Source organism: Canis lupus, chromosome 6 (genome assembly GCF_048164855.1).
Source record: "Canis lupus baileyi chromosome 6, mCanLup2.hap1, whole genome shotgun sequence".
Lineage (NCBI taxonomy): Eukaryota > Metazoa > Chordata > Mammalia > Carnivora > Canidae > Canis > Canis lupus.
Window position 1 is genome coordinate 25,483,961 of NC_132843.1, and position 12,308 is coordinate 25,496,268.

General features: G+C 37.0%; 1 protein-coding gene across 15 annotated transcripts in view; it reads right to left on the reverse strand.

The window, feature by feature from the left end:
- Positions 1–12,308, reverse strand: part of NOL4 (nucleolar protein 4) — a 521,978-nt gene that overhangs the window by 31,750 nt on the left and 477,920 nt on the right. The window contains exon 11 of one of the 15 annotated variants that reach the window (XM_072829189.1): positions 9,350–9,557. The exons of the other annotated variants lie outside the window; for them this stretch is intronic. Coding sequence (XP_072685290.1) covers positions 9,397–9,557 — 161 coding nt within the window. The 3' untranslated portion in view covers positions 9,350–9,396. Of the gene's footprint in view, positions 1–9,349; positions 9,558–12,308 lie in introns of those variants that run through there. 15 annotated transcript variants of the gene reach the window in all.

Sequence of the window (12,308 nt, forward strand, 5' to 3'; positions counted from 1 at the left end):
TTATGGGGGTCCTCAAAATATTAAGAATAGAATTACCATATATTCTAGCAATTTCACTTCTGGGTATTCATCCCAAGAAAATGAAAACATTAACTCAAACATATATGCATCCACATCTTCATTGCTGCATTATTTATGAAAGCCAAAATATGGAAACAACCTATGTGTCCTCTGATAGGTAAGTGGATAAAGAAAATGTAATATACAATTTTTATTTAAATAAACCTTGCCATTTGCAACAATATGGATGGGCCCTGAGAGCTGTATACTAAGTGAAATAAGTTGTGCCAAGGAATACAAGTCTTACTTACATGTGTAATCTTAACAAAAAAAAAATCAAACTAAGCTCAGATACAGAGAATAGACTAGTGGCTACCAGAGGTGGTTGTGGGGGCGGGGGGGGGGGTGGGCAAAATAGGCTAAGGGAGTCAAAAGGTACAAGTTTCCAATTATAAATAAGTCATGGTGATATAATGTACATCAGGGTGATCATAGTTCATTATATATACTGCATATTTGAATGCTGTTACGATAGTAGACCTTAATAGTTCTTATCACAAAGAAAAAAGTTTTATAATTATGTATGGTGGTATATGCTAACTATATTTCTTGTGATGATCATTTTGCAATGTATACTAATATTGAATAACGTGGTACACATGAAACTGATATAATGTTATGTGGCTATTATACTTCACTTAAAAAAATAACTTTAAGAAACTGTGTTTGATGTTAGGGTACCTTTGCCTGCCTTCTCTCAGTGATTTGTTTTTTTTTAATCAAACATGTGCTTTGATTTGTTAATGTCAAGAAATTTAAAAGTTAAGCACGACCGTTTTTTGAACATAGATGAAGTACTTTCTTGTATATGAGGGCAGACAGGGTTGATGGATATCTGTGGATATTAATGTCCTTTTCCCAATGTTTTTTAAGTTATATACAAATCAAATTAATATTTTACACAAAATAGAAGAAAATCATGGGAGATCATAATTAGAGTGGTAAGAGAAGGATGTCTTGTGGATAATGAGGATATGAAAGAGGTGGGTATATTATAAACACAAAACATGGTTTTCCTTGAAAGATCACACAAAAAATAAACAGTATGACATCTCTCACAATTTTGGATAAACTGTTTATAAATATATTTTTAAGAACAAATTATTTAGAAAACATGACTGACTTCTAGAGAAGATGGCAATCTAGGAAGATCCTAGACTCACCTTGTTTTATGGTGACATGGACCCCTGTGGGAACCAGGACAGTGGGAACTTTCCACCTAGCCTGCCAACAGCATGCCCTACCCCTTCCATCTCAGTCTGGGCAGGAATTTTCCCACAGGGCTATGGGTCCCCTCCCACACTAAACTAGTGCAGACCTTACTGGCACCATGGCACTTTGCCCCCACATTCTCCTGTGGACATGCCCTATCCAATATGAGTTTGGCAGGAGACCATCCAAAGAGGTGACATAAGCCTCACAGGGTACAGAAACACTCAAAAGTGACTCCTGCCTCAGGGAGAGGGGAAGATAACTAACCAACCACACCAATTCAACTGCAATCATAACAGTGGGCTGGGGACAGATGTCTGGTCTGACTGTGGGCCCTGTCCACCAACAAAAGCTTTACAGAGGAGAATATAGGGAGACGGCCCTGCAGTTTGGTGCTACCACAGATTTGGCAATGCTTGGTCTGACTTAACTTAAGCCAAAGGCAGCCCCAAACTGGGCTATTAACACAAGGACCAAACCCTGCCTACAACAGGCAGAAAGAGCCATGGTAGGTGACTGGAATGAATGCAAATGGGGCTCAGCCACATAGTTAGGTGTACACAACACATATAGGAAACAACTCCAAAGCACCAGGTTCTCCAGGGGACACTGACTATAGGACGCTACAGTACCTCTTCTCCATAAGGCCATTGCTTTTAAGAACAAGAGATGTAGCTGACTTTCCTAACACACAGAAATGGTCACAGAGAGTTAGCCAAAATAAGGATATGGAGGAATAAGTCCCAAATGAACAAAAGGACAAAATCACAGCAAGAGAGCTAAATGAAAAAGATATAAATAATATGCCTGACAGAGAATTTAAAGTAATGGTCATAAAGATATTCACTGGACTTGAAAACCAGAATGGAGGACCTCAGTGAGACCCTCAACAAAGGGCGAACATAAAGAAGAACCAATAAGAGAAGAAAAACTCAGTTAACTGAATTAAACACACTCAGTAGAATAAACTATAAAAAGCAGAAGAACAAATTCATGACCAGGAGGACAAAATAATGGAAAGAAATCAAGCTGAATGGGAAAGAGAAAAAAAAAAGAGTAATAAAAAATGAAAATAGATTAAGGGAATTCAGCAACACCATTGAACATAATAGCATTCACATTATAGGTTTCCCAGAAGTAGAAGAGAGTAAAAAGGGGGCATATGATGTATTTGAAGAAACAGCTGAAAACATCCTGAATCAGGTGAAGGAAACAAAAATCCAGATCAAGGAGGCACAGAGAGCCCCCAATAAAATCAATCCAAGGAGGTCTACACCAAGACACCTAGTATTTAACGTGGCAAACAGTAGTGACAAAGAGAGAATTCTAAAAGCATCAAGAGGGCAGCCTGGGTGGCTCAGTGGTTTAGTGCCACCTTCAGCCCAGGGCGTGATCCTGGAGACCCAGGATCAGGTCTCATGTTGGGCTCCCTGCATGGAGCCTCCTTTTCCTTCTGCCCCCCCACCCTCTCTCTCTGTCTCTCATGAATAAGTAAAATCTTAAAAAAAAATAAATAAAAGCAGCAAGAGAAAACAGTTACATTTACAAGGGAAAACCTTTAAGGCCATCACCTTATTTTACAGCAGAAACTCTGCAGGCCAGAAGGGAGTGACATGATATATTCAAAGTTCTGAAAGGGAAAAAATACTCTATCCAGAAAGGCTTCTAATAAGAAGAGAAAGAAAGAATTTCCCAAGCAAACAAAAATTAAAAGAATTCATGACCACCAAACCAGCCCTACAAGAAATGTTAAGGGGGACTCTGAGTGGCAAGGAAAAATCATACGTTAGGAGTAAGGAAGATAGGAAGCACAAAAGCAGTAAAAGTATACCTAAAAAATCAGTCAAGGAATTCAAAATATATAAAGATATAAAGTATGACACCATATATCTAAAATGTTTGGGGGAGGGTATAAATTTAGTGCTCTTAGGATGGGCTCAAACTTATGTGACCATCATCCTAATATAGACTGCTATATGCATAAGATGTTATTTATAAACCTAATGGTAATGACAAATCAAAAACCAATAATAAATTAAAAAAAAAACTAAAAGAGAAAGGAATTCAGTTATATCACTAAAGTAGCCAGTAAACCATGAGAGAAGAGAGCAAGAGAAAAAAGGAACTGAGAACTAGAAAAGCAACCATAAAACAAGTAATAAAATGGCAATATATATGTATGTATCAATAATAACTTAGAATGTATATGGACTAAATGCTCCACTAAAAAAGACATAGGTTGACAGAATGGATAAAAAAAAATAAGACCCAACTATATGGGGCCTACAAGAGACTCATTTCAGATCTAAAGACACATGGAGATTGAAAGTGAAGGGATGCTGGTAAAGTATTTATTATGCAAATGGGAGTGAAAAGAAAGCTGGGGTAGCAAAACTTGTATCAGACAAAATAGAAACAAAGACTGTAACAACAGACAAAGAAGGACATTATATAATCATAAGAATATCCAACAGAAAGACACAATTGTAAATACTTATGTACCAAATGTGGGAGTATCCAAATATATAAAGCTGCTAATAATAAACAAAGAAAGTCACCAATAGTAACACAGTAATAGTAGGGGTGTTTAATACCCTACTTACATCAATGGTTAGATCATCCCAAAAGAAAAATCAACAAGGAGAGTGGCTTTGAATGACACATTGGACCAGATGGATCTGACAGATATATTCAAAACATTCCATCCTAAAATAGCACATGCAGAACATTCTCCAGAATAGATCACATTTAGGCCACAAAACAAATCTCAACAAATTAAAAAAGATCAAAGTTATATCATCTATCTTTCCTAACTACAATGTCATGGAACTAGAAATCAACCACAAGAAAAAATCTGGAAAGAACACAAATACATGGAGGTTAAATAACATATTACTAAACAATAAATCAATCAACCAAGAAATCAAAGGAGAAATTGAAAAATACATCAAGACAATGAAAATGAAAACACAATGGGATCCCTGGGTGGCGCAGCGGTTTGGCGCCTGCCTTTGGCCCAGGGCGCGATCCTGGAGACCCGGGATCGAATCCCACGTCGGGCTCCCGGTGCATGGAGCCTGCTTCTCCCTCTGCCTGCGTCTCTGCCTCTCTCTCTCTCTCTGTGACTATCATGAATAAATAAATAAAATCTTTAAAAAAAAAAAAAAAAAGAAAATGAAAACACAATAGTCCAAAATCATTGAGATGCAGCAAAAGCTGTTCTAGGAGAGTTTTATAGCTACACAGGCCTACCTCAAGAAGCAAGAAACATCTCAACCAACCAACCTAACCTTACACCTAAAGGAGCTAGAAAAAGAGCAAAACCCATACCATAGAAGGAACAAAATAATAAATTCTAGAATAGAAATAAACAAAATAGAAACTGGAAAAACAATAGGATGAATTAATGAAACCAGAAGCTGGTTCTTTGAAAATATCAACAAAACTAATAAACCTGAGGTGGACTCCTCGATTAGAGGACTCAAAATCAGAAGTGAAAGAAGAGAAATAACAACTGACACCACGGAAATACAAAGGATAATAAGAGAATATTATGCAAAATTATATGCCAACAAATTTGACAACATAGAAGAAATGGATAAATTCCTAAACTGAATCAGAAACAAATAGGTATTTGAAAACACCAATTAGGGGGATCCCTGGGTGGCTCAGCGGTTTGGCGCCTGCCTTTGGCCCAGGTCGCGATCCTGGAGTCCCGGGATGGAGTCCCACATTGTGCTCCCGGTATGGAGCCTGCTTCTCCCTCCTCCTGTGTCTCTGCCTCTCTCTCTCTCTCTCTCTCTCTCTCTCTCTATCATAAATAAATCTTTAAAAAAAAAAGAAAGAAAAAGAAAACACCAATTACCCGCAATGAAACTGAATCAGTAATAAAAAAAACTCCCAATAAACAAAAGTCCAGGACCAGACAGCTTCACAGGTGAATTATGCCAAACATTTAATGAAGAATCAATACCTATTCATCTCAAACTATTCTAAAAAAAAATAGAAGAGAAAGGAAACCTTCCAGGCTAGCACTACCCTGTGATACCAAAACCAGATAAAGACACTACAAAACAATAAAACTATAGGCCAGTATTTCTGATAAACATAGATGTAAAAAATCCTCCACAAAATATTATCAAACTGAATTCAACAATATATTTTTAAAAAAATCATTCATCACAATCACGTGGTGATTGATTCCAGGGTGGTGAGGGTGGTTCAATACTTACATATCAATCATTGTGATATATCACATCAACAAGAGTCAGGATAAAACCATATGATCATTTCAATAGATGAAGAAAGCATTTGACAATGTACAACAAAGTAGGCTGAGAGGGAACATGCCTCAACATAATAAAGGCCATATATGAAAAACCTACAGCTAATGTTACACTTCATGGTGAAAAACTGAGAGGTTTTTCTCTAAGGTCAGGAAAAAAACAAGGATGTCCACTTTCACTACTTTTATTCAACACAGTAATGGATATCATAGCTGTAGATATCGATTAAAATATTGATTATTTTAATCAATCACGGAAAATAAAAACATCCAAATTGGTAAGGAAGGAGCAAAACTATGACTATTTTCAGATGACCTAATATACATATTAGGCAATCCTGGAGACGCCATCAAAAAACTGCTAGAAGTGACAAATGAATTCCGTAAGGTTGCAGGATACAAAATCAATATACAGAAATTTGTTCCATTTCTAGAGACTAATAATGAAGTAGCAGAAAACTAAGAAAACAGTCTCATTTACAACTGTACCAAAAAGTGAAATATTTATGAATAAATGTAATCAAGGACATAAAGGACTCATTTTCTGAAAACTTTAAAACATTCATGAAAAAAATTGAATGACACAAAAGAATGGAAAGATATTCCATGTCCACGAATTGAGATGACAAATATTGTTAAACTGTCCATACTCAAAGTGATCTACAGTTTTAATGGAATCCTTATCAAAATGCCAATAGCATTTTCCACAGAACTGGAACATCTACTTCTAAAATTTGTATGGAACCAAAAAGTCCATTAGTAGTCAAAGCAATTTTGAAAAGAAGAACAAAACTAAATGTCTCACAATACCAGGTATCAAGATACACTACAAAGCTACAGTAACCCGAACACTATGGTACTGGCACACGTGCGCACACACACACGCATACACACACAAGGCACATAAATCAGTAAGACAGTTAGCTAGACATACACCCATGGTTATATGGTCAATTAATCTTTGACAAAAGAGGCAAGAAGATACAATGGGAAAAGTCTCTTTAACAAATAGTATTGGGAAAACTGGACCACTTTCTAACAACATATGCAAAAATAAACTCAAAATGAATTCAAGACCTAAATGTGAGACTTGAAACCATAAAAATCCTAGAAGAAAGCATAGGCAGTAATTTTTTTTTGTCAGTAATTATTCTGACATTAGCATAGCAATGTTTTTCTAGATATATCTCCTGAGGCAAGGGAAATAAAAGCAAAAATAAACTATTGGGACTACATCCAAATAAAAAGCTTCTGTGCAGTGAAGGAAACAAAACAAAACTAAAAGACAAGACAGCCTACTGAATGGGAGAAGATATTTGCAAATAACATGTCCAATAAAGGGTTAGTATCCAAAATATATGAAGAACTTACACAACTCAACAACAAAATAATCTAATTAAAAATGGTCAGAAGACATGTAGATGTTTCTCCAAAGAGGACCTACAGATGGCCAACAGGCACATGAAAAGATCCTCAACGTCACTCATCATCAGGGAAATGAAAATCAAAACTATAATCAAAAATCAAAACTTACACCTGTCAGAATTGCTAAAATCAAAAACACAAGAAACAAGTGTTGGTAAGGATGTAAAGAAAAAGGAACCCTCTTGCACTGTTGGTGGGAAGGCAAACTGGTGCAGCCACTGTGGAAAATAGTATGGAGGGACCTCAAAAAGTTAAAAATAGAATTACCCTGTGATCCAGTAATCACCCTACTGGTTACTTACTAAAAGAAATATAAGAACACTAATTCAAAGGGTTACACACATCCCTATGTTTACTGCCACAGTATTTACAATAGCCAAATTATGTGTCCATCAATTGGTGAATCTGTAACGAAGTGGTATATCTAAACAATGGAATATATAACTCAGCCATAAAAAAGAATGAAATCTTGGCATTTGCAATGACATGGATGGATCTAGAGGGTATAATGTTAAGTGAAAAAAGTCTATGAAATACAATACCATATGATTTCACTCATTTGTGGATTTAAGAAACAAAACAAAGAAACAAACAAAAAAGACCCTTAAATATAGAGAACTGATTGTTGCCAGAGCGGAGGTGGGTGGGAGGATGGGCAAATAGGTGAAGGGGTTTAAGAGTACACTTAGCATGATGAACACTGAGTATAGTATTGTTGACTCACTGTATTGTACACCTGAAACTGATATAACACTGTATGTTATATTATCCCAGAATTAAAATTTTAAAAATAATATATGTTTATTCCTACAATATTGCCCCCCCCCCGAACAATAGAGTAACTTATATTTCCAGAAACAGGAACCAGAAAAATGGTCTAGATTTAAGTAGTGTAAAAATTGGTTTTGGATACATTCGGAGCACAACAGTCCTTCCTTATCCATAGTTTCCCTTCTCGAGGTTTCAGTTACTTCCGGTCAGTTTCATCTGGAAGTAGATGATCCTCCTTTTGAGATATCATCTGAAGGTCAATAGTAACTTAATGCTAATGTCACAATGCCTATGTCACTCACCTCACTTCACCTCCGCACATAGGCATTTTATCTCACACCATCACAAGAAGGGTAAGGATGGTAAAATAAGCTACCTTGAGAGAGAGCAATCACATTCACATAACACTTATTACAGTATACTGTATCATTATTCAGTTTTATTAGTCATTGTTAACTTCTAACTATGCCTTATTTATAAATTACTAAATTTATAAACTTTAAAATATAATTTACAAATGAAACTTCATCAAAGGTATATAGGAAAAAACCATAGTATCTATAGGGTTCAGTACTATCTGCAGTTTCAGGCATCGATAGGGGTTCTTGGAAATAACCCTTGGGATAAGGGGGGGGGACTACTGTACTCAACAAGATTATATTCCCTAATGAGTTTAATCACCGGAGAGAATTTCTTTTTGCCTTGAGACCACTGAGATTTTGGCCAGAATTGTCAGTCACCACACATTCCTCATTTGTTAATTTGGAATCTGAATGAGTGGAGCAGCACAGGAGGCAGTTTGCACTCTGTGAACTCATACTAGTTCCAGCAGTGGTATGTGGATGGAAGTAGGACTCTCAGACAGTCAAGAGCCAAGTGGCTATTAATATGACTGTGTGCCTTGAAACCACAAAAGGAAATATTAGCATTGTAACTGTAATCATATTTGGCATTTGCAATGTGTTAACATGAATGAGAAAAAAATAAGGCAACTCTGGCCTTCCTACCCTCTTGGAGTGATTCAGGCAGACAGACCCAAGATCTCTAGTGAGGCCGGGGAGAAGCCTGGTGCCTATTTCAGGAAGGTGCATCAGTACCTGAACCCAGGAAAGAGGAATGTAGAAAATGGCTAATTCAATTTTCATACAGAGAGTGATACTTCTCACTTCCTAGAAAAGTAGAACATTCTGAACTCCCCAAAGAGTTCCTTCCTGAGTAGCAGTGGGCTGATGAGGCCAGTGAAATTTAACTGGTTTGTTCAGAAAGATCCCCAGAGGATATGTCAAAGTTCAAAGGAGGTTGTATAAGGAAAATGAGCCCAGCCAACCATTAGGAACTCATACCACCTGGAAAGCCCCTGAAGAGGATCCTGGCAGCCTCAAAAAGGGAGGTCCCAGAATCCTAATGGAGTTGTCTTTTCATCCCTTCCCTTCAGTGAGTAGGCACAAACACAACATGAAATAAAAGGATCTTAGGAGTCAGTAAAGATCCATTTTACTGTAAAGAAGGGCTTTTAGGAAGCTGCTGCCAGAAAGCCTGCTCAATATGGAGCTGTAACACCATTACAAGTGCTTGGCAGTCCAGGGAAAACACAGGGCCACTCACTTCTTTTATTCCAAGCCCTTTCTCTGAAGCTCCCTGACCTAAAGAACACCTGCTGCAAGATTTGAAGACTTGATCAGATAAACTGAGAGACGCTTCAGTTTATTTTGCAGGTAATTCATATCATTTTCCTTTGAATTATCCAGCAGCTGATTAACATAATTTCCACTCATGGTTATCATCATGGTACATGTGGGAAAACCTGAAAAAATAGAATGAACTCAGTGGCAAAACTGTGGTCACATTTCAAACATTTTCATCTTGAGCTGCTTTCTCTAAATGTTACACTATTTGAAATTCTATCACAATGAAACTCTTACAAAATTTGTTTTGTTTTGGGGTGCCTGGGTGGCTCAGTCAGTTAAGCATCTGCCTTGGGCTCAGCTCATGATCTCTCAGGTCCAAGGTCTGGCTCCCTGCTTAGAAGGAAAGTTGCTTTTCCCTCTCCCTCTGCCCCCACCCCACTCCCAGTTTGTAGGCACACACACTCTCTCTCAAATAAAATCTTTAAAAATTTTTATCTTGTTTGTAATTTTAAAGCAATGCCAGCTTCTGCCAAAAAGGTTTTCAATACTTATGTTGCAACCTATTAGCTTTTCTCAGAACCCTAAAATGACTGCAAGTCATTTAAAAGCTGAGCAGTCTGAATTAAAAGCATTATTTAAGAATTGTCATTTAAGTTTCCATAAGGTTATTCATTGACCCCACATATTTTATTGAGAAGTGAAAAATACATATATAATTAAACACAAGGAGCTTGATGGAATAAATGTAGAAAAAGTTTTCTGCAATAATAAAACCCTCCAAAAGCCAATATAATGGTGCAAGGTGAGAAGATTAGGGTCTGGAATAAGCATTGTCCAACAGAAATTTTTGTGGTGATGAAAATGTTCTTCAGTGCTATTTAAGTAGCCACTCACCACTTTGGCAAATGAGAACTTGAAATGTGTCCCAGTGTGATGGAGAAACTGACTTTTTAAATTTTACTTAATTTTACTTAATTTGAATAGACACATGTGATTAGTGGCTATTATATTGGATAGTACAGACATTGAGAAACTTAAAAATAAGGATACAAATGAGTAGAGTTTAAAGTAGGGAAATATATGAATTAAGATATGTCATCAAAGGAATTCACATGGAGGAAATGGGCTTTCTAAGAATAGTCACAAGCTGGATACTGTGATGGTACAATCTCCCTCTGCAAATGAAGTTATAGAACGTGCTCTGAAAACTCAGGTGTTTTGAAACTATTGAGATATAATAACAGCATATTCCTAATTATGTTTATTTCAATTAGATTATACGATCATCTTTTTTCACATATGTTATCATCATGTAGATCTTTCCATTGTGTAAACTACATACAAATTAACCATAGGGGATTGCTTAACTTCTGTGAATCACTTTTAGGTTCTACTTTGTAAAATCATTATGTACACAATTTTACATAATACATCTAATGTATTTTTCACACAACAGAAACAGCCAGCTGGTCTATTGGAGCAGGATGATGATGAATCCCTCCCCCATGCCTCTGTACCACTTTGCATTCGGCTCATGAACCAGAACAAGTCATTATGAGGATAAGGTAAATGTATAAAGAGCACCTTGCCAGTTCCCCGGACAACTACGTAAACATTTCTCTCTTGAATCAGGGAACTTAAAGCTGAATACATTTTGAAATGGAATATGTGTATTTCAAAACATTTGTCTGAAATGTTTGATATGAAAACACTTCTCTTCTTCCAGTATTGTACTCTTCAGGGTATTGAGAGAAACAGAGAAGACATCCTCAACTGATGATTACTATGCTCAATAGGATTTAAGTTCTCTAAAGAAGTAATATTTTATTGGAACAATTTCTTTCTTTCTTTTTTTAAATTTATTTATTCACAAGACACACACAGAGAGAGGCAGAGACATAGGCAGAGGGAGAAGGGGGCTGTGAGACTCTCCCAGGACCCTGGGATCATGCCCTGAGCCAAAGGCAGATGCTCAACCACTGAGCCACCCAGGCGTTCCAGAACAATTTCTTCCTGAGTCATTTATCTGCTCAATATTCGTTGAGCATAAATATAAACCTATTATTTATTGATGCTGGTGTTATGTTAGTAAAAAAAAAAAAAATCACCTTGCCTGTCCAGTATAGAGAAGAGCATTTAACAGGTTAAATAAGAAGTATGCCCATGGCATTATGGGAACATATAGGAAGACAACTTAAGTGGGGGAGGCAACCAGAAAATTATCAATGAGAACAAGAGCTGTCATGAGTCAGGTCCAGGGAAGGGCATTCCTGAATGAGGCAGCCTGAGACAGGCAATAGAAGGTATCAAGATGAAGAATTCATTGTTAAATAACTGAATGTGAATTTTCTTGGGATGTCTATATTTTCTTGGCTATCTGGTAGACAACTTGATATAAAATCTGAAGCTCAGGGTGAAATAGGGGTGAGATATACCACTTTTGGCATATTCTAAAACCACAAGAGCTGGTAGGCTCACCTTTAAGCAGTGTGCAGAACAAGATAAGTAAAGAGACAAGAGCAGGATATGCTAGGAGAATCCCAGTATGGAGGGCATGAGTAGAGAGAGAAAGCCCAGGAATACAGTGAGAGAAGAATCATCTGAGGAGCAAAGTGACATGAGAGTATATTATCATGGGAGCCAAAAAGGTGGATGCTTCAAGTCTCTAATCATCAACAGATACAAATATGCCCAAGAAACCTGGTAAGATAAAGGGAAAAATCATCTATGGTTTGACAAGTAAAATCATTGATAAACTTGACCTGACCAGTTTCAGCAAAATGGTGGAGGAGAAGCCTGCTATTGTGGATTGAAGAGTGAGTGATAGATGAGAAGTGAAGACAGCACATGAATAGAAGGTCTCCTCTGAAAATTTCAGATGACAAGTGATGTTTCAAAATGTTGATGCCGAAGGGCAGCAATATCCA